The 23766-nt window shown below is 44.4% G+C and overlaps 1 protein-coding gene across 1 annotated transcript in view; it reads right to left on the reverse strand.

The window, feature by feature from the left end:
• Gk5 (glycerol kinase 5) overlaps positions 1 to 23766 on the reverse strand; it is a 60192-nt gene that overhangs the window by 11926 nt on the left and 24500 nt on the right. Inside the window, exons 6-11 of the mRNA XM_041677632.1 lie at positions 19365 to 19440; positions 14259 to 14320; positions 14024 to 14097; positions 13758 to 13818; positions 11559 to 11685; positions 8946 to 9050 (exon numbers count right to left, since the gene is read on the reverse strand). Coding sequence (XP_041533566.1) covers positions 8946 to 9050; positions 11559 to 11685; positions 13758 to 13818; positions 14024 to 14097; positions 14259 to 14320; positions 19365 to 19440 — 505 coding nt within the window. The remainder of the gene's footprint in view (positions 1 to 8945; positions 9051 to 11558; positions 11686 to 13757; positions 13819 to 14023; positions 14098 to 14258; positions 14321 to 19364; positions 19441 to 23766) is intronic.

The raw sequence follows: 23766 nt of genomic DNA on the forward strand, positions 1-23766 counted from the left end.
TTTAATGGGATTCCTGAGTGTCCAAACAAGAGTCTCTGATTCTTATGCCTTCTCTTAAGACTCTTTTCTTTCTGTTTGTCTTGTCCAATTCTAATGTTGGTTTTTGTTTTATCTTATTGTATTTTATTATTATCATTTAGACAACTGTTTGTTTTCTAATGAGAGACAGAAAGGGAATGGATCCAAGGAGGAAGGGAGATGGGGAGGAACTGGAAAGTGGTAAGGGAGGGTGTTAGGTCTCAAACCCGGGACAAATAACTAACTGAGTGTCTATTAACATATCAAGGAGGACTCTGGCCATGAGCTGCCCTCAGTCCTGACCTGTTAGAAAATCCTGGCTCCTCAGCACTTCTCACCCCGCCCCCTACCTGAACTCTCAAGCCCCTCCCCCAGTAACTGCTCTGCCCTATATAATCTCAACCAGTTTGGCTGTGTGGTCTCCTGGTATTTTGGCCCATGACTGTTCTCTTGACCCTTCTCTCTTCTCTTCCTCTCTCTCTCCTCTCATGGCCCAGTTCAGTCTGGACCCTTCTAGATGCTCCTGGCCATGTTCTTCCTATGATCGACAATAAACTTTCTCTTCAAACCAAACCTAGGAGTGGCCACGTCCTGGTTGTTTCAAGAGCACAGAAAAGGCTTCCCCTTTCTGTCTTCCTCTCCTCTCTCATCCCTTTTGCCTTGTAGTTGCACAATGTGTTCAGTAGAGGGAGACTAAAACACACTACCTACTCAGGACACCAGGGCGCAGCAGGCCAAACTATCAGGGAGATCCCTGAAAGAAAGGCATTCAAGATCTTTTTAAAGGCTTGACCTCCCTCTCCACACAGAGCTGCCCCTGAGAAGATCTGACCACAGAAAAAAACAGAATCATGGAGAACAAACCTCTAGGCTGAACACTGCTAAGACTTGCCGCCAGGTGGTATAAATGAGAGACGGATCCAAAGAGCAAAAGAAGAGCAAACACGAAGGACAAAGGAAACATCCACAGGTACTTCCTAGAAGAACAACTTCAGGGGCTGCAGGGCTGGGAGCTCTTGCTGATCTTGCAGAGGGTATTTGGCTGGAACCTCCAGCTCACGCCTGCTTGATCCGGAAAGTCCCATTCCTCTCTCTCCAAACCCCACCTTCTCAGAGAATCCCCAAGAAAGAAAAGGTGCCCAAAAGCTGTAACCCAAGGCCTTACTACTAGGAAAATACTCTATTGTCCAACTATACTCCAAGCTTATACAATTGCTATATAAATTCAAAATAACCAATAGGTAACTCTACTCTGGGCACGATAGTGCATGTCAAGCATCTCAGTACCCGAGAGACTGAGACAGAAAGAATATCAAAAGTCGGGCTACTGAGAGAGACCTACCTCAGGAAGGAGGAAGGAAGGAAATGGTCGGGGGCGGGGGGAGCACTCTAAGCAAACAAAAAGGAATCTCAGTAAATCCCACAGAAATATATGCTTAGACACACCGTAACAGAAAAATATATGCTTAGACACACCATAACAGAGAAATATATGCTTAGACACACCACAACAGAGAAATATATGCTTAGACACACCATAACAGAGAAATATATGCTTAGACACACCATAATAGAGCTAAACGCCAAAAGCAAAGGGCAAAGGAAAAAGAAAACTGAGGGGCTAGGGATGTGGCTCAGATGGCAGAGTGCTCTCGTCCAACACTCGCAAGCCCTGGACTCTATCCTTAGAACCACACCATCCGTGCGTGCTGGTGCAGGTTTGTAATCCAAGCATTTGGGAGATGGAGGCAGAGGATCAGAAGTTCATGGTCATCCTCCACCACCTAGGGATTCCAGGACAAACTGGTATACATGAGAATTTGTCTCAAAAGACAAAAACCAAACCACAGCCAAGCTACATGTTAGGGAGAAACATTTCAGTGATGGTGGACTGGGCATTTCTCATCAGAAACTGTGAAGCCAAAAGGTAGAACAATGCCCCTTTTTCTTAATCTTTTATTTTTATTTATTTATTTTGCAGTACTGGGAACTAAGCCCAGGGTCTGGTGTATGCCAGGCAAGGGCTTTGCCGCTGAGCTACACTCCAGTCCAGAACATCTTTTTTTTTTTTTTAAAGATTTATTTATTTATTTATTATGAATACAATACTCTGCCTGCATGTGTACCTGCACCCCTGAAGAGGGCACCAGACCTCATTACAGATGGTTGTGAGCCACCATGTGATTGCTGGGAATTGAACTCAGGACCTCTGGAAGAGCAGGCAATGCTCTTAACCGCTGAGCCATCTCTCCAGCCCCAACAACATCTTTTAAATAATGAAAGATAAGATATTGTCCCAGAATTCTCCTTACAGTAAAACTAAACTTCAGAAAAACAACAACAAAACCAAAACTCCACAATCTCCAACGAAGGAGAATTAAGAACATTTGTTACTACTGACATGTAAGTTTTTAAAATTAGGAGGGCCCAAGGTGGCTCAACGAGTAGGGGTGCTTGCGTGCAAGGCCAACAACGGAGACAGGGTGACGGGACAGAAGTCAGCACCTCTCAGTGGCCCTCCTTACATGGCTCTGCTCTGGGGAACCAGTACCTCTCAGTGGCCCTCCTTACATGGCTCTGCTCTGGGGAACCATGGTAATGTTCCGCATTTAGACAGTAAAATCATCCAGGCATGGCAGTACGTGACTGCAATCCCACTACTCAAGAGACTGAAGTGTAAGAATTGTGAGTTCAAGGCCAGGCTGGACTATACAGTCAATTCCAGGCCAGCCAATAGTAAATAAATAAAAAATAAACTAAATAAAAAGCTTTAAATTTTTATTTATTCATTTATTTTCAGTCAGGGCATCTGTGCTGGTTAGTTTTTGTCAATTGGCACAAGCTAGAATCACTTGAGAAGGGACCGTTAGTATAAGAACAGCCTCCATTGGATTGGTCCCTGGGTTTGTCTGTGGGGAATTACAGCCTCTATCAGTTTCTGGGTTGTATAAGCAAGTGTAGGAAGCCATGGGGAAGAAGCCAGTAAGCAGTCTTCCTCCCTGGTTTCTGACTTCCCTCAACGGTTGACTGTGATCTGAGTGTAAGCCCAGTTAACCATCAAGTTGGTTTCAGTCAGTGTTTGTTTGTTTGTTTTTGGTTTTTTAGACAGAATTTCTCTGTGTAACAGGCTGTCCCAAACTCATTTTGTATACCAGGCTGGGCTCGAACTCACAGAGATCCACCTGCCTCTGCCTCCCAAGTGTTGGGATTAAAGGCATGCACCACCACTACGCAGCTTTCGGTCAGTGTTTTATCACAGCAGCAGAAACTTAGCTAGGACAGTCTCACTGTGACCCAGGTTGACCTGGAATTTACAGCATCCCTTCTTCACCGTCTCCAGTGCTGAGATTACAGGCATACAAAAAATCCCCTCCTGGGGCTGGAGAGATGGCTCAGCGGTTAAGAGCACTGACTGCTTTTCCCGAGGACCTGGGTTCAATTCCCAGCACCCACATGGCAACTCACAACTGTCTGAAGACCAGTTCCAGGGGATCTGACACCTTCACACCAATGCACATAAAATAAAGTTAAATTAAAAAAAAAATCCCCTCCTTTAAGAGGCCAACTTTCTTTCTCTTGGGAAGGAGTCAGAGAACAGGCAGGGGCTATTACTTCAAGTAAACAGTGTGGGGTGTGTACTTATGAAGAAGTCTAATGGGGAGTGCTTGGGGCAGGCAGACGTGACTGGGACCAGCAATTAAAAGTGATCCTGCTAAGAAAGATGTCCCCAGACGCTTGTCAGCTGGGGCAGTGGAGCTGAGAACTGCCACCACCGGAGAAGAGAAGCAGGGCATTCGGGCATGCTTTCCCGCTCCTCCTCCCACAGTGGCCCTGGGTGCTCGGACCACTCCATGACCAAAGGCCTCCTCCACCTGACCACCAGCCTAACCACTTCTTGTTTGTTTGTTTGTTTTGTTCAAGACAGGCTTTCTCTGGAGCTTTGGAGCCTGTCCTGGAACTCATCTGTAGATCCAGCTGTCTCTGCCTCCCGAGTGCTGGGATTGGTGTTAAAGGCGGCATGTGCCACCACCGCCACCCGGCTGTACCACCCATGCCTGGCCAGTCTAACCACTTTTAAAGCCGCCTTCTGACCCTCCCTGGAGAAAGTCCTCGCTCTGCTGCCGCTCCACTTAAAAGTTAGCACTGATACAGATGTATTGTAAACAGATATGTGTGTGTGTTAAGCTTAAAATTTTAGCAATCAATTAAACTCAGGGCCTTAAGCATGCTAGGCACTCTACCACTGTATGGAATCCTAGCCTATCTGTTTCCTTATTTATCGTTTTCATAGACAGGGACTCACTGGGCCGCTCCTGTTTGGCCCGGTGCCCATTATGTGGCTCAGGGTAGCCTCAAATTAAAATACCCCTCCAGGGAGCTGACGTAATGGTTGGCCCATCACTCTAGTCTTACTTTACTGCTCTATTACCCAGGCTATCCCTGAAGAACTTCCACTCAAGCAATCCTCCTGACTCAGTAGCTGTGCCTAAAGATACGTACCACTGCACCCATAACAGTATTTGTTTCTTAATTTCCACTTCATGTATGTCTTTCTTGGAGACTGGGACTTCCATGAGAGCAGGAGCGGCGTCCACGCCATCCAAAATATATAGTCCAGGCTCATCCCAACCACTCACCTGCTTATGAACGAAGCTCACAGATGGGCCATGTTTGTTAAGACTGAAATTATAAAGACAGGCGGAAGAAGGGGAGGGCAATGCAGTGAGGCAGAAAGTCTGAGAAGGGCTTGTGCAGAACTGTGGAAAGGAAGGAACAAACTGTATTTTCCAGAATACAGTTTATGATTTTTTTCAATGTACTAATTAAAATTCTTGAGAGGATTACATCAAATAATGTTTACTTTTTATGTGTATTTCAGACAACTGGAGCAGATATCAGTTATAGCCAGACTGAATTTAAGGTAAATCTTAAACCGGCTGCCCTTTCCTCTAGCTGAAACAATTGTTTCATTTTGATGTTCAGAAAGGGCTTGTCTCCAATTTGAGCCACCTGCTGCCTCTCAAGGTCAGGGTCCTGGCTCCCCACAGAGGCTTTCTCCGTGTGTGGTGAGAATCCCCAGGCACAGCACCTGCCCCACCCCAGCTGACTAGCAAAGCTTCTGTAATGAGTATGAGGTGTCACGGGGAACTTGGACTCCAATGAATGTGAAATTAAATAAATAGTCTAGGTTGTTCTACCTCTCTCTATAGGTAAAACTGAAAAGCATTAACTAAAAAGAGAAGAAATATGATATATATATATATATTCATTCTGAGCTGGGTAGTGGTGGCACACACCTTTAATCCTAGCACTCGGGAGGCAGAGACAGGAGAATCTCTGTGAGTTCGAGGCCAGCCTGTTCTACAAGAGCTAGTGCCAGGATAGGCTCCAAAGCTACAGAGAAACCCTGACTCGAAAAACTAAAAAAAAAAGAAAGAAAGAAGGAAGGAAGGAAGGAAGGAAGGGGGAGGGAGGGCAGGGGGAGACATGGACGGGAGCGCATAGCTGGAATATCAGGGTTATAAGGAGAATGAGTAGCTGTGGGGAGGGAAGCCCTCAGCTAGTAAAGTTTAGTGTAGAGGAGAAGGTGAGAGGGGATAGGATGCCATGGACTTTGACTCTGAGTTGTTTAACAGGCACTTGTTCATACAGAGGGAGCCTGAAAGTCAGCTTGGGCTTTGGTATGCTAATGGGCACCACAGTTAGCCATTTTGTTCTCTTTTTCCTTTTGGAATTTGGGGAAATGGAGTGTCCTTTGGACCTTTACTTTTTACTTCATTTGTTTGGGGGGGGGGCACGAGTATGGGTACGATGCCAATGTGGGGAATCAAAGGACAATCTGTATGGTTCAGCTCTCTCCTCCCATCAGACAGGTTCTGGGTACCTCACTCGGGTCACCAGACTTGTAGTCATTAAGGGCCTTTACCGGAGCCATCCCACTGTAAACTCACGGCAGACTTCTGGGGTTTTAAAGACAGAGCTCAAGGATGTTAAAAGCAATGCACTTAAGAACGGAGACTTCGGGTTACCTAGCTCTGAACTAAACTTTTCTTCCCTGGTAAGTAACTGTAAGTGAAGGTTAACTATGGAAAACAAAGAGCCTCAGCGGAACTGCGAAATCCTGGCCTGACAGAGGAAGCAGACGTGACAAGATCATCTGCAAGCAGTTAGGAACTGGAGACTCCTGACAAGAGGTCAATCTGTGATAAAAACAGCTGCCTTGGCCTTGAGGTTACAATAGATTTGCTGTCGGAACTTTCCACCCCCAAAGTTCCCTTTTCTGCCCTATAAAACCAAGCCCCCTGCTCGTCCCACAGAGGGACTGCCATCCTTAATGTCCTAGTAATGACATCCCCTTCAGCTGGGGTCAGTCTTCCCCTTCTGTTATTTTTCAGTGGCCACAGGCAATCCAGGCAATCCTCATCTAACAGCAGGTTTATGACTCAGGGTGCAGCTCACAGAGGGGGAGGGGACAGGCAGGAATGTAGTTCAGGGTAAAGTGACTGCCTAGCACGTGGAAGACCTCGGGTCTGATCCTAGGGAAGGGGAAAAAAGGGTGGGGGGGTCACTTGGCATTGTCCTCTGAGAGTGTTTTCTGCCAACAGGATTGTTTTTTCCTTAATAAATCAGCTTATTCCAACCCTTCAAGTATAAAATCACAGATCACATCATACATCATGAAGAACAATCACTAGAAATAGTCTGCAATCGTCCCAGCTACTGGGTTTGCTGTTGTTGTCAATTTGACACACATGTTAAAGTTACCTGGGAAAAGGAGCCTCACTGAGAAAATAGCTCTGTCAGAAATAGGCCAGCATGTAGAGCATTTTCTAAGTTAATGACTGATGTGGGAGGGCACCCAGCAGTGCTACCCCCGGGCATGTGGTACTGAACTGTGTAAGAAATCAGGCAGAGGAAGCCAAGGGCAGCAAGCTAGTGGGCAACATTCCTCCATGCTCTCTGCCTCAGTTCTTGCTCTGGCTTCCCTCAATTGACTGTGACTTGGTATGTGTAAACCAAATCAACCCTTTCCTCCCCACCTTGCTTTGGGGCAGTGTTTTATTACAGCAATAGAAAGTAGACTAAGACAGGTATATATTTCACATTTTGTACATGAAATATTGTTTATAATACACAGGCTGTTTGTTATTCATAATGGTCAAAAGGCAAAAGCAGAGACTGGCATGATAGTTCACTGCCTTATGTTGTCAGAGAGGGCTGACTCCCCAGGGCCGGCAGATGGCTCAGTGCGGCTGAACTTAACAACCTGTGTGGTGGAGAGACAGAGACAGGGGGAGAGAGACAGAGAGACAAAGACAGAGAAAGAGACAGACAGAGACAGGGAGACAAAGAAAGAGACAAACAGAGAAAGAGACAGACAGACAGGGAGAGAGACAGAGACAGGAAGAAACAGAGTTAGAGACAGGGAGAGAGAGAGAGACAGAGACAAAGACAGACTGAGACAGAGAGAGTGATCAAGCCCCACCTCCCTTGGATTGACCCCTGAGCTCCACCCTTTCCCATACACACACACACACACACACACACACACACACACACACTAAATAAAATGTAAGACTCTGTCTCAAGTGGGGGGACACCAGCCTGGCTACAGTGTAGCCACCCTGCTGATATCACTCAGTCCTGTAACAGAATGCCCAAGGATGGGGAGATTAAAACTATGTGGCAGTTTTAGCAGCTGCCTGGATTTCTTTTTCTCCATGAAAAGGCTAAAAGAATCTCAGATACTAATATAAATTATTTTATTAAGGATTGAACCTAAAAAAAAAAATCAAACTCAGTGGATAATAAATCTGATCAATGGGTACATATCTTTTAAATTTACTAAAATGTAGGTGATCTCTTAAAATAAAAATGGAAAACTAAAGATTCAAATAAATAAATAAATAAAATGTAAATTAAAAAATAAAATAGCTAGGTGTGGTGTGAATGCCTTTGATCCCAGAAGAGAGACAGGTAGATCTTTGTGCACTGGCGGCCAGGGTGGTCTACACAGGGAGTCTAAGGCTAGCCAGAGCTGCATACTAAGAAAGACAAACAACACATAAGGAGAGCTGACTCCTCCAAGTTCCTCCACTTACGCCATGGAGCACACACACATAATAAAAATGCAATAAAAATTACTAAAGACCAAAAACAGCTGAAAAGGTCACCAGCAGATGACAGACAAACTATGATGCAGTCACACAGTGGAGTGTTGGTCACCAGTGAGGAGGAAGCATCGATATAAACTAAAACCTGAGTGACCATGAAAACACCCTGTGGAAGACGCGTGCTGCAGAGCAGAGTCCACGACTTGGCTATAAGATGTCCAGAGGAAGCAAGTCCACAGAGGCAGAAAGACTATGGCAGCAGCTGCAAACCACGACAAGGAGGATGACGAGGAGCTAAGTGAGAGCCCCGCTAATAGGTGAGCTGTTTACGTTAGGGGAGACCTTAGGGAATCTATAATTAGGCTGTGAGTGTGTCTGCATTACTGTATCAAAATTCTTAAAAGTTCCTGGACAGTGGTAGTGCACGCCCTTAATCCCTGCACTCAGGAGGCAGAAACAGGCAGATCTTGGTGAGTTTGAGGACAGCCTGGTCTACAGAGTGAGTTCCAGGACAGACAGGGCAACAGAGAAATCCCATCTTGAAAAATTTAAAAAAAAATTAAATAAATAAAATAAAATAGAAAGCATGTATGATTATAGTCTTTTCTTTTTCTTTTCAATTCCTAGTCTTAATACCTAGCCTTTACCAGCCCAATATTTTAAAAATAATAATATTCTATATTTTCTACTAATACATGTTACTTTATTCTAATGTCTCATTTGAATGGTCCATTCTCTTTGCCTATTGGTCTAAAACCTGTGGCAACCTTGAATTCAAGTCCAGCCTGTGGATTCTGTCTAAAGGTGACTTACCTAATTTTTGAGCCCATATTATAGCGGTACCCGTGTCTCCTGCATTGCCTTCAGCTAAACATACAACTTCTTGTCCAATCTTCCATCCAATTAATGGATAAAAGCCTTAGAAAGCAAACAAGCAAACCAACAATGTAAGTCAAATAACAAATACATGACTCGTGGCAGCACCAACCATAACTTACTAGTCTGGTGATACAAACAACCACAAAGTGCAAATCCCAGCCCTCACTAGGTGGGGTCTTAAGGTTTCTGGACGTTCAGCTTTGGTTTCTGCAAGTGAAAAGAGACTACAGGAGAGAGCTGCTGTAGGCATAAGCAGAGTTAACTCACAAAGGAACAAGCCCATTGCCCGGCATACAGTATTGTACAATGAATGTAAAGGGCGGGTTTCTGCTTTTCTTCTTTGTTTTGCTGTTGGATGCTAGTCTCGGTTTGGGGAGCTGGGAATTGAACCGAGGGCCTGGTGCATGCTGGGTATGCACCACTGAGCCATGTCCCCAACCCCTAGCCATTAGTTTTTGATAGCTACAGACACATCCACATCTCCAGAAACATGGCAGTGAGTATTGTAACGGCAAACTAAAGGTACCTAGAGAGAACCGTGCCAGAGCACTAACCACACCGTGTGTGTCTACTTGTGGTCTCCAAGCAAAGTCCCAAGTCAGGACAGTGAAATACAGTGACAAACTTTTCTAGCTTTGACCCTTGCCAGCGAGGGGAAAGGGACCAGGCTGTAGAGAGAAGGCAGGAAAAAAAAAATTTAAATGCATCTTCGACAATGCTGGGGATGGGGTGTAGCTTAGTTGTCCAAGTGCTTGCCTGGCCTGCACGAAGCCCTGGGTTCCACCTCAAACACCATATTAACCAGGCATGGTGGCAAAGCTAGAACCCTAGCATGGGGGAAGTGGGAGCAAAAGCATCAGTGGTTCCAGGTCATCTCTGTCTACATAGTAAGTTCAAGGCCAGGCTAGGCTATGCGAGACTCAGTCTCAAAAAACTAAAAAGGCCTTAAACGTGTTTTGATCACTAGGTGGCAACGATCACCCCTGAAAGTTTCTAACAACGCGTAAGTAAAAGAAAATAGGGCTGGATCCCAAGGCGTACAACCCTTGTCTAGCAGGTTAAAGCCTGCGTTTGATTCCCCAGCAGCCCACCAAATAAATAAATAATTGAGAAAAAGAGAGATTTAGACTACAATAGTAAAGTTTAAACAAATGTAACATGCAATACAAATAAATATTTGGAAAGCTGATCAAAATAGCCTAATCCATCTAATTTTTTTTCTATTAACATATTTGGGGTTTTTGTTTTTCAAGACATTTTTCTACATAGCTCTGGCTGTCCTAGAACTTGCTCTGTAGACCAGTATGGTCTCAAACTCAGCAATCCACTTGCCTCTGCCTCCCAAGTGCTGGCATTAAAGGTGTGTGCCACGCCGGGCGGTGGTGGCGCACGCCTTTAATCCCAGCACTCGGGAGGCAGAGGCAGGCGGATCTCTGTGAGTTCGAGGCCAGCCTGGTCTACAAGAGCTAGTTCCAGGACAGGAACCAAAAGCTACGGAGAAACCCTGTCTCGAAAAATCAAAAAAAAAAAAAAAAAAAAAAAGGTGTGTGCCACTGACACCTGGCGACATCTTTATTTTTAATGCTGCTAACTTAATTTCTTTAATGTAAAGGTAGTGGGGATCAATTAACTCTAATAATTAAAATATGTCAGAGAATATCTTTAACATAAAACAGAAAATTAGAGCCAGGCAGTGGTGGTGCACGCCTTTAATTTCAGCATTCTGGAGGCAGAGGCAGGCGGATCTCTATGAGTTCGAGGACAGCCTGGTCTAAAGAATGACTTCCAGGACAGCCAAGGCTACACAAAGAAATCTTGTCTCAAAAAACAAACAAACAAACAGAACAAAAACAAAAAACAAAAAACCAACAACAAAAAACAGAAAGCAAACTGAGCAAATTAGTAAGCAGCACTCTTCTATGGCCTCTACATCAGCTCCTCCCTCCAGGTTCCAGCCCTGTTTCATTTCCTGTCCTGACCTTCCCCTGACTTCCCTTCATTATAGACCAAGACATGGAACTGTAAGATGAAATAAACCCTTTCCTCCCCAAGTTGCTTTTGGTCATGGTATTTTATCACAGCAATAGAAACCCTAACTAAAACAAGTACTGATTACAAAATAAATACATTAAGAGAAAATAAAAATATTCTAAAGCTTATTATTTAAACAATAAATTTGTTTCTATAACTGTAGTTAGAACAGAGGTACAATACTACTAAAAGTACCAAGATATTCATTTGCTTGCCTTTGATATAGGACCTCAGTATGCAGCTGTCTAGGACCACAGCGTATGTGGTCAGGACAGCATCCTACTTCATTGTTCCAGTTATTGGGATTAAAGTTGTGTTTATCTAGCCGGGAGTAGTGGTGCACGCCTTTAGTTCCAGCACTCAGGAAGCAGCGGCAGCCTGGTCTCTGAGTCTGAGGCCAGACTGGTCTACAGACCGAGTTTCAGGAGAGTCAGGGGTGGGGTGGCGGCGGTACATACATCACAAAGAAACAGTATAATTTTTATCTTAGTAACAAGATATATCCTGATTATTTACCTCCATTAGCATGCTGAGGGCTGTTTCCTGTATTAATATCCAAAAATGTCCCGGTGCCCATGGTTAACTTCACGTCTCCTGTCTGGAAGCAGCACTCTCCAAACATAGCCGACTGCTGGTCACCAACCTGCCAAGGTTCGACAGTCAGATGCACACTCTTCCAGCGCCTACCTACCAGCGTCCATCTCCCCTTACAGGACGCTCAGGGCCATACTTCCCTGCCTTTTTTTTCCTGCCACTTCTTTAAGACAACAGCTGCATAGTTCAGGGTTTCTCTGGGCAGCACTGCTGGCAGCCAATCTACTTCATGACTTTAACAAATATAATTTTAGAAATGTCAGTATAAAAATTATGCCGAAAAACTGCCTTTCCATTTTTACCTCAGAGGTTTCATTCATTTGTCAAGATAACTGGTCTCGCAAATTTGTCCTTTACCAAGGGTAACAGGTACAATAAAGTGTGGGGTCTCACACCGCCCATGTCATAAACAGCTATTTCCTTTTCTTCCTTTGTTTCTTCAAGACAGGGTTTCTCTGCATAGCCTTGGCTGTCCTGGAGCTCCTTCTCTAGACCAGGCTGGCCTCTGACAATTCCGGGATCCACCTGACTCTGATTCCCAAGTGCTGAGATTAAAGTGTGTCTCCACCACCTGGCCTAAAACTTCCCATTTCTTGTTTTAAAGTATTTAAATTTTGTTACCATGGCTACATGTAAACATACATAAAGCTGCTTATTTGACTTCCTACAGTCCCGGAAATCGACTCTCAGGCCCCACATGCTCTCATGAGTTCTTGGGACTCTATTTTTATTCTTCTTAGAGACAGGCTGCCATGTTTACCAGGGTAGCCTAGACCTCTTCTCGTGCCCCAGCCTCCGAGCAGCTAGGACTAGCAGGCACACATCACTGCAGAGCACTTGCCTTGTCTGCACACGGCCATGGTCACTAGTATCATACTAAACAAAGAAATAAAATAAATAAAAATAGGGCTGGCAAGATGGCTCATCTGATAAATGCATTTACCACTAACCCTGACACGGAGTTTGATCCTTGGGACCACCACATGGTGGAAAGAGAGAACTAACTCCTGGAAGTTGTCCTCTGATTTCTACATGCATGCCATGGTATGTACACACAGACATACAGACACATGCATACAAAAAATGTTTAAAAAATAAAAGATGAACCCGTTTTTAGGCTAAGCATAGTTGAACACACAATCCCAGCACTGGAGAGTCTGAAGGGAGCAATTTAAGTCAGAGGTAAGTCTGAACTAAATATAGAATCATGCCACTTACCCCCAAAAAACAATAAAAATAAAGTCACCTGAGTAGGGGAGCACATGCATGTAAACCCAGCCACTTTGGAGACTAAGTGGTTTACACAGAATTTAATGCTAGCTCAGGCTACATAATAAGACCCTGTTATTCATAAGTCAACAACTTCACTTTAAAAATCAAAGTAACCAAAGTGCCCCCCCCTTATTTTATTCATCTCAGCCATACCTTAATCTGAGAGTAAACCTATTCTCAGCAATTATTTTAGTTTTAGATGGGCATCTATCCGGGCAGTTGCATGCTAAGCAGTCTGTGACTGCTGACTCCAACTCCCTCCTCTGATGTCAATTGCTTATTTACTGAGTTGGGCTGCTCAGATGAAATGTAAATAGCGGCCCCTCACTGGTTTTAAAACTGCAGCATCAACAGAAGTAACATAGTCTTCAGAACACAGTATCTCTAGAAAATGTAACAGTTGGGACCGGCTACAGAGTCCTTCCACTGTAGAAGTCTGGCCAGTGGCCCTCCACCCAGAACACAAGGGATGCTTCTCATTCTATGCACAACCCTTTCAACTTAAAAGACATGAAAGAGCTCCTAGTCATAACGTCTGTTTCTTCTTCAGTGCTAATACTGAACCCAGGGCCTCAGACATGGTGGCAAAAGCTCTAACTGAGACCCCGCTGAGGACAACAGGCTCTCACAAAGTATCCCTGGCTATCCCAGAATGTGCTATATGGACCAGCCTTGAACTCTTTAAGATCTTCCTTCCATGCCGCCGAATACTGGGATTAAAGCCGTGAGCCACCACACCTGGCTCAGACATTAGCTTTAGTCTACGGAAGACCTTGTGTTTCTCTTAAAGCTAGCTCCCAACCATTCAAACATATTCATTTAGTTTTCACCCCCATGTCTTCTACTTACCAAGGCAACCACTGGTATAGGCACACCAAATATCTCTTCATCCACCGATCCAAAATTATGGCTTCAAATAAGATTGATGAAAGAGTTAATTGTTGCTCTGGATACAGTCATTCTAAATCCAGCAAAATGCTTTTCACACAGGCTACAGAGTTACAGAGCGGATGCAGAAGCATCAAAAGCACAGAAAAAAAAAAATCCCTTTCCCCAGCAAAGCAAAAAGAATTCAAAGGCAGTTACGTAGGTCTGTGTCTGGTACCCACACTTACCTTGTGTCCTTCACGGGAGGCAGGATGGAGAGCGGTAAGGAAACTATGGTGGCCATGAGCTTGCTCCAACACATCTGGGCATGAAAATACAGCGTCAGGATAGGCAAGCTTGAGTGCATCTACCCACATTGCAAAAATCACATTGTACACAACAAACTACAATCAGTTAAAAAAAGAATCTAGCCTGAATTACAGAAAAAGCTGGTGATTAAAAAAAGAAGATAAAAGTCTTTACCCCAAATGGATCAAAAAATCCAGTTGTACTGGCATTTGAATAATCCGTGGCAAACGCGGAACCTAAATTTACATTAGAAATAGCACACTTAATATCAGGTAATAGAAGTCATCTAACCTTGGTATATAATCTAGACCGTTGTCTACCCTCAAATTCATCCTAAAATGAATGCTTGCAACATTCAAGTTTCCAGGAAAATTCCCACCAAATCTTTATGAACCTTTACAATTTTTTCTTTTAAGATTTTATTTAAAATTTTCAAAATTACAATGATGTATGTGTAGTGTATACGTGTGTGTATCACGGCACACAAGTGTAGAGAAGAGGACAGTTCAGGAATCTGTTCTCCCTTTCCACCATGGGTCCCAGGGGTCAGATTTGGTTCTCAGACTAGGCAGCAGATGTCTTCCTGCTGGGCCTTCTCACCAGCACCCCTCCCCCATCACATACCACTGTCTGCATATGGAGGTCAGGGGACAACTTTCTGGAGGCAGCTCTCTCTAGTATGTGGGCTCTAGGGACTAGCTCAGGTCATCAAGCATGGCAGAAGCCATCCTTACCAGTTAAGACATCGTACCAGACCCTGAATGCTACAAAAGTAGTTTTATTAGATAAGGCTTGAGGATCCTGAGTTTGAAGGGAAGAGGTGTAAAGTGTTAACTGCGCCCCCAATCATACCCAAGTACAGTGTTACCCCTGCTTTGCTTATTTCTTTAAAATTTAAAGTTATATTTACTTTATGTGTATTAGTGTTTTGATTGTATGGATGTCCTTGCACCACACACATGCCTGGTGCCCTGGGAGTCAGAAGAGGGCGCTGGGTTCCTGCAACTGGAGTTAGGCATGGTTGTGAGCCAGCATGTGGGTCTCTGGCACTGAACAGCTGAGCCACCATAAGTCCCTTATTTTTTTTTAAGTTAGCACACACACACAAATCAATGTATTTCATCATGGCATTTTCATATATGTTACTACACTTTATTCTAATTTGTCTCTCCCCCATGCCCCATACCCTTTCTAACGTTTCCCTTCCTTCCCCTAGACAGACTGCCCTTTTGATCTGATATCACATGTATTCCTTCATCCTCTTTGTTCCTATCTCTGTCTCTGTGGCATGCTTAGAGTCCTCCAGTCACACACCTGAGTGGGAAGGCCAGGCCATAAGGCAATTCTCTTCTTGCTTGTTGAACATTGCCCGGGCTGGTTTCCACTGTGGCCGCACGGGCCACCTTCCCAAAGGCAGCAGTGAATTTGGGCTCCTCTGTGTTTCCTCTGTGGCCGCACAGGCCACCTTCCCAGCGGCAGCAGTGAATTCAGGCTCCTCTGTGTTTCCACTGTGGCCGCACAGGCCACCTTCCCAGCGGCAGCAGTGAATTCAGGCTCCTCTGTGTTTCCACTGTGGCCGCACAGGCCACCTTCCCAGCGGCAGCAGTGAATTCGGGCTTCTTTTCCCACATCCACGTAGCGTTTGCTGCCATTCATCTTCTTTGTTTTGTTTTGTTTTTTATTTTATTTTGAGACAGGGTCTCTCTCTCTATTGGCTTGGATAGCCTGGAACTTGTTACGCAGACAATCTTGAGCTCACAGAGATTCACTTGTCTCTGCCTCCCAAAGGCAGGGATTAAAGGCCTGAGCCACCTGGCTTTATGTATCCTCTTGATGATAGCCACTCTGATCGGGGCAAAATGGAATTCAAAGCCACTTCAATTTGTGTTTCCCTCAGGACTAAAAATACTGAACTCTTTTTTTTTTTTAAGATTTATTTATTTATTAAGCATACAATGTACTGCTGGTAAGGAAGACACCAGGTCTCATTACAGATGGTTGTGAGCCACCATGTGGTTGCTGGGAATTGAACTCGGGACCTCTGGAAGAGCAGTCAGTGCTCTTACCCCCTGAGCCATCTCTCCAGCCCCCCTGAACTCTTTTAAAAGTAATTGTTGGGCATTTCTTTTTCTTCTTCAAGATGATTTGGGGAAGGTTGTGCTTAAATCTTACATTCTTTAAATATTTGGATATTAATCCCTGGTCTGATGTGTAAGTGGCAAAGATTTTTCCTACTATGTAGGATGTTTAAGTGAATATTTCCTTGGCTGTGCAGAAGCTTTTCATTCCAAGCAATCCTATTCACCAATTATTGATATTATTCCAGGGCTAACAGAGTCCTTTCCAGAATATCCTGGTGCATTTTGCCTACATTATGTTCTAAGACTTTTAGTTTCATATCTGATATTAGGATCCTTTTTTTTTTAAAAAAGGCTTATTTTCTTTTTATCTCTGTGTGTGTGCGCGTGCATAGATGAAGACGCCCATGAAGGCCAGAAGACGGCATGGGATCCCAGGAGCTGGAGCTGCAGACAGCTGTTAGCCACCTGATACACAGAGAACCAAACTCAGGTCTTCTGGAAGAGCAATAGCAAATATTTTTAACCACTGAGCTATTTCTCCAGCCCCAAATAATCTGGTTTTTTTTCTTGTTTTTTGTTTGTTTGTTTGTTTGTTTGTTTTGAGACAGGGTTTCACTATGTAGTCCTGGCTATCCTGGAGCTTGTTATGTAGATTGGGCTGGCCTCCAACTCACAGAAATCAGCCTGTCCCTGCTTCTTGAATAATCGGATTAAAGGCGTGCATCCCACATCCAGCTGCTTTGTGTTATTTGTATTTTTGTTTTAAAACAGTCTTACTGTGTACCTCTGGCTGGGCTGGAACTTGCTATGTAGACCAGGCTGGTCTTAAACTTGAAGATCCACCTGCCTCTGAGTCCCAAGTTCAGGGACTACAGGAATGCAGCACCATATCCAGCTGGGATTGTTGTCTTCTAGCTCTGTGAAGAGTGTCATTGTGGGCTGAGGAGACAGCGCAATAAAGGTGCCTGCCACCAAGCATCTGGCCCCACATGGAGGTCGGAGAAAACTGACTCTGGCAGTGTGTCTTTTGGCTCCCTTGGTGCGTTACCGCCATGTTCCTAGTTATTTCTCTAGTTGGCCACACTCGTGTTTTCTTTCCTTTCTGTCCCGTCAGTATGAAGGTCTTGCTGGTTTACTGTGCTGGACAAGATGGATTTCTTCTTAGTTTCCCTCTGTTGATCAACTCTCATAAAATTACTCCTCCCCTTATTCTTATGCTAGAGACTTCCTTTCTTCCTCGATGTATCTTCTGCATCGCTGGCTTGCAAGGCAAGGTCGGCCTGAGTCTGGCTGCCTTGAACTGTCCTTGTCTCTCCAGCATCTGTAAAAAGCAGCTTGGCAGGGCGCAGCGCTCTTGGTTGGCGGTTTTCACTGTCGGGACTTGACAGCATCTTTCCATGCGGGATGTTGGCGGGGATCTACCACCATTCTGATGGTTCTGCTTTTCTAAGTGAGTTTGGCATTTTCTCCTCACAGCTTCCGGGGTTCCCTGCTTTGTGTATTGGCATTTTAACTATACCACGAAAAGTTTCTTCTGTGGTGCTACCTATGTGGGGTTCTAAGTGCTCCTTCTATGGGACATTTATTTCTTTCCTTGATGTAGGAAATTCTCTGCTGTAATTTCATTTAATAGATCATGCCTTTTAGTGTTCGTCTCTTCTATCCTGTGAATGTTTAGTTTTGGACTCCTGAAAACACCCCAGACATCTTGTACATGGTGGTCATATTTGTTCATTTTTCCCCTTATTGGTGTCTGGATGTCACAGTTCATGAACTTTGCCCTCTGTCCCTTTTATTCTTTCTTCTAGTTAGTCAAGCCCATCAGTGAACGCCTCTGTATTTTTTATTTGATTCAGTGAGTTCTTCATTTCCAGCATTTCTATGCGTTGTTTTCCAGACACTCCATTTTCTCACTGAACTCTTCCTCCACGTGGTCATCCAGATGGCTGATGTTTCCTTCTAATATGCTGGGCCTCGACTTCAATTCATCTGCTGGTTTGCATCCTCTTTCATGGTACCCGTCATTCTTTACCAATAAACTTGACATCGTCACCTCACATTCTACCTCCTTCGCCGTCTCTGATGAAGTTCAGTCACTGAGAAGTTATGGTCTTTTGAAGGAGTTATACTGGGTTTAATATGGTGCTTGTGTTTCTGTATTGCAATCTGGGTGGACCCTCCACTTATATCTGAGGATTTTCTTAGGCAACCAGCTCTCGAAGGCTCAATCCCCAGTACGACTCAGAGAAGGGAACACAGAGTGCGTGTGAAAATGGCCGCTGTTCCCCTACTCCTCAGGGACACTGGGGCCCAAGCTGTGTGCAGCCACTGTCCGTCTCTGTCTCTCCCCTTTTGGGCTTCCCTTCAATTCCTTTGCAGGTTTCTGAAGCTCTTTCTCTCTTTGGAATAAAGTCTATTTCCTCTTATTCTGATTTCACTGTCGCACATGGGGGTGCTGCTTCTCGCCCCCCCCACCTTACCTGGAAGTCTAATTTTAGCTCTCTGAATTAACACTTCCCCAGGTCTCAGACTGTGAAATTTCATCAGTATTTTCAAACCATTTTCCTCTCCAGGAAAATGGAAATCAATCTGGCTTTACTGCAACACGCAGGTACCAGTATGCCGAATAGCTGGATGCTGGGGGCAGGTAAAACACAGTTACCAGTGTGCAGAATAGCAGGATGCTGGGGCACGCACGCAGGTACCACTGTGCAGAATAGCAGAACGCTGGGGGCAGGTAAAACACAGTTACCAGTGTGCAGAATAGCAGAACGCTGGGGGCAGGTAACGCACGCAGTTACCAGTGTGCCAAACAGCAGAACTCTGGGGGCAGGTAATGCACGCAGTTACCAGTGTCCTGAATAGCAGAATGCTGGGGCACGCACCCAGTTACCAGTGTGCCGAACAGCAGAATGTCGGGTACGGAAAGAAAACCGTGGTGTAAATATTTTCTACTCTCCTTTAAGCAAATCTGGCCCCTTAGTCTTTTTTCTTTTTTTTTTTTTTTTTTTTTTTTTTTTTGGTTTTTTGAGACATGGTTTCTCTGTGTAACAGTTCTGACTGTCCTGGTATTGCTCTATAGACCAGGCTGTCCCTGAACTCACAGAGATCGGCCTGCCTCTGCCTCCCGAGTGCTGGGACTAAAGGCGTGCGCGCCCCACCACTGGGGAACTGCAACAGTCTGCGGGGTCCCCTTTACCTTTCGTGAGCTTGTGTAACAGCCATGTGTCAATAGTCCCGAAGCAGCAGTTGTCTTCCTCTACGGCCTTTCGCACCTAAAAACAGAACGTTTGGTCGACTCAGACTGACTGCAGCATCCCGCACATGACAAAATACCGATCAACAGATAGCTGTAATCTCAATTATGAAATACGCCCAGAAAGACTGTTTCTAGGATACATTCCAAAAGATTGCAGTTTTCAGCGAATGGGCTTTAGAAGGGAGTACCTCCTATCATCTATGTGATTCACTGAAAAATTTTAGTTTTACATCAACAAACACTTTTTCAAAAAGGATAGCATGATTTTTTTTTTTAGTTTAAATACACAAATATACTAGTATGACCCAAAGAAGTAATATTACATGTAATATTACACCATGGTTCAAGGGATAAATCCAACCTAACGCCTATTTATTTATTTGGTTTTTCAACACAGGAATTTTCTGTAGCTTTTTTTTTGTTTTGTTTTGTTTTTTCAAGACAGGGTTTCTCTGTGGTTTTGGAGCCTGTCCTGGAACTAGCTCTGTAGACCAGGCTGGTCTCGAACTCACAGAGATCCGCCTGCCTCTGCCTCCCGAGTGCTGGGATTAAAGGCGTGCGCCACCACCGCCCGGCTTTCTGTAGCTTTGAAGCCTGTCCTGGAACTAGCTCTTGTAGACTAGGCAGGCTGGCCTTGAACTTACAGAGATCCGTGTGCCTCCGCCTCCCAAGTGCTGGGATCAAAGGCGTGCGCCACCACTGCCTGGCTCCTACAGCCTATTTTAAAAAACATTTATCCACCCCTTACAACTGTTCCAAATACAGAGAGAACACCTGACTGTGGCAAGTACAACCCATGTGATACACCTACAAGACAAACCTACACGTACGTCTCAGAGAACATTGAGGAGGACGGGCTGGGAGACTAAAAGAGCCAGAGGACCCAGACATCTATGGTAAGATAGTGTTTTCCATAAACGACAGGGCAGCGCGCCCGAGAACACAACAGTATGGCTAAAGAAGGTCGGAATCGCAGTATCATCGCATGCCAATGTGGATGGGAACTCTCACAAGGCCCCGCGCCTAGATGACAGCTACAGGCAATGGCTGTCAAAAGAGGAAGAATGAATATTCTCTGGGTATAAGTCCCCTAAGGTTATGCAATCCCAAGTGGTGAGCTCCAAATATATACACACATAATATATGTGCGGTACTAAATGGATTAACAGGCTGTATTTATAGGTATGTACATGTTTGTATATAATAATAATAATAATAATAATAATAATAATAATAGAAGAGGTCATGAATTTGAGATGGAGTGAAAAAGACATGGGAAGAGTCAGAGAGAAGAAAGGGGACAGAAATGATGTAAATGTAGCATTCATGTCTGAAATTCTCAAAAAACAAAAAAACACCAACAGTTTTTAAACTGAAAAATCAAGGAGGGGGAGAAGGATGGTGAAATGACTCGGTAGTTACGAGAACTTCCTGAGGCACAGGCGTGAGGCATTTCCTGAGGAGCTCACCACAGCCACCTGTACCTCCAGCGCTAGGAGATCCACCGTGTTTTTCAAGCCTCCACAGGCACCCACATGGGGCAGAAGCGTGCACGCACGCGTGAGCGCACGCGCGCACACACACACACACACACACACACACACTCCTAGAGTGTGGGGGCAGTGAAAAAGTTCTCGATACAAAATCTTCCATGTATCAACTCAAAAGGATCTGGGCTGCTTGGAGCTCAGGGTACTGAAGAGATTCTCGGGAAAGCAGGGGAAAGAAGACTGATCCTGTTAGCTTGTGTTTATGTCATCATTTTGTTAAGATAGTTTTTTTTTTTTTTATAAGGTCTTTTACCTTCTCCCCTTTCCTGATGACTGAAGCCTAGATGGGTGTGTGACTTCCAGGAAACGGGAAGAACCTTATGATGCCCTATATACAAATTCTGGATTGCTGCCAGATTGTAGGTAGGTGGGAAGCCCAAAGCTGGGTATTATTTCTTTGATCAAAATGTTAATTACCATTTGCTTTGGTTTTGTGGTGGAAGCCTCAGACAGCCTAGTCAAGTGTTCTGGCACTAAATCACACTCCTGTTCCCAACCCCGTTTTCTCTGGGGCTGGAGACTGAACCCAGTGCTTGGTTGTACTGAGCATATATTTAATCATCTGAGTTACATCTCCAGCTCTAATCTATTTTTATTTTGTTGTTGTTGTTTTGTTTTTTGAGACAAGGTTTCTTTCTCTGTAGTTTTGGAGCCTGTCCTGGAACTAGCTCTTAGACCAGGCTGGTCTCGAACTCACAGAGATCCGCCTGCCTCTGCTTCCAAGTGCTGGGATTAAAGGCGTGCGCCACCACTGCTGGCCTAATCTATTTTTAAAGGTCTATTTTTATTTTATGTGGATGAGTGCTTGTTTGCCTGAATGTGTGTATGTGCTGAAATCTATCCACAGAGGCCAGAGGAGAGTGTTGGATTCCCAGGAACTGGAATTGCAGACAGTTATGAACCATCAGATGGATGCTGGGAACTGAACCCAGGTCCTCTGCGAGGCAGGCACTGCATCTGACCATCAAGCCATGGCTCTAGTTCCTCCACTCTTTTAATGGCTAAAACTTCAAATGACGCTTTGAAAATGGCAGTATCATAGATGATGAACTTTATCCAAGGTGCAATTATTGTTAATTGAAAACTTCACCCAAACACTTGCTGTAGGAATTCCTACTGCCAGTAGCCTTTAAATTACCCGCCCACTTGGACATGGCCTTTTAAATACTATTTATGCTGATATAAAGCATGACTCTGGCCTCTTTTCCAGCTGCAGGATTTGGTTACTGTTCCCCGTTCCAGCAGAGGATTGTGATCTGTGAGTCTACCCCTAAATAAATAACCTTCTATTATACTCGATTCTGAGCTGGTGTGGGATTTCTTTTAAGCATCCTTCTTCAAACACTCTGATAGTTACAGCTGATGTGACAGATTTAACTGTCAACTTGACTCAGTCTAGAATCCTCTGTAAAGAGGGCGTCAGTGAGGGGCGGTCTAGGTTAGGTGGGCAGGCCTGTGAAGATGTTGTAGGCAGGCCTGTGGATGTCCTGATTACCTTGTTAATGTAGGTACACAGCCAAAGAGGGCTCTGCCATTCCCTGTGTGGGTCTGTCTAGAAACACAGAGGAAGTGCCAGATATGGTGGTGCACACCTTGAATCCGAGCACTTGAGGGAGAGGCAGGTGAATCTCTGTGATTTCTAGGCCAGCCTGGTCTTTACAGAGAGTTCCAGGGCAGCCAGGAGTAGAGAGACTCTGTCTCAAAAAAACAGAAACTAAAGCAAGTGAGAAAGTGCACTAAGAACTGGCAAGGCCGCGAGCATTCATGTTCTGTGCCCCTGATGAAGGATGCAATGGGACCAGTTTTCTCCAGCTTCCACCATGAGTGCCTCTGCTGTGACGGACTGGAGCCTGGAACTACAGGATGGAGTAAATGCTTTCTGTCATACGTTGTATTTGTCAGGGTGTTTCATCACAGCCACTGGATGTAAACTCAGACAGTTGCCTTGGCAACTTACAATGATCTCTCTGAAGATCATTATTATCTCAATATTGTTGGTTTAAAAATTAATGAAGAGTCTGTATCATGATATTGAAAAAAACATGTATTTTATGACAAAAAACTATATAAAATTCAAATTTTAGAATCTCTAAGTAAAGTTTGAATAGAATTCAGCTGTATTTGTTCAAGTTACAAAAGTTGAGCAGCTGTGCCATAGATCGCAAGGTCCTCAATTCGTAAAGTATTATTCTCTAACCATTCAGCGAAGTACAACAGTCAAAATAGCGTAGAACCAGGTCGGAAGCATGCCAAAGGAAAAAAAAAGGAATCAAAATACTTTTACACCAAATAATACAGTTGAAATTCTGGATATTATTAGGAGACTAAAACATAATTTCTTGCTGGGCAATAGTGGTACACACCTTTAATTCCAGCACTTGGGAGGCAGGGGCAGGTGCATCTCCGTGAGTTCAAGGCCAATCTAGACTACAAGAGATAGTTCCAGGACAGGCTCCAAAGCTACAGAGAAACCCTGTCTCAAAAAACAAAACAAAACAAAACAAAACAAAAAAAAAAAAACAAAACAAACAACCAAAAACACAAAACAAAACAAAACAAAAAAACCAAAGTCAGATATTAGTGTGTAACAGCTGAGAGATCAGAGAAGCAGTACAGCCAGCCACTAGAGAGACCTTTTACCTCTACCAAATCCTCAGCCCAAAAGGGGGATTTTGTCCTCAGACTGCATATGAGATCTTGTCTCCTCCCGCTTATATTCCTCTCTCTGCCCCGGCCATATCCCTTCCTGTCTCCACCTCCCTAGTGCTGAAATTAAACACAGGGGACTCCCA

This window comes from Microtus oregoni, unplaced genomic scaffold (assembly GCF_018167655.1).
Source record: "Microtus oregoni isolate MIOR12 unplaced genomic scaffold, Mior012 000028F_ref0000031, whole genome shotgun sequence".
Lineage (NCBI taxonomy): Eukaryota > Metazoa > Chordata > Mammalia > Rodentia > Cricetidae > Microtus > Microtus oregoni.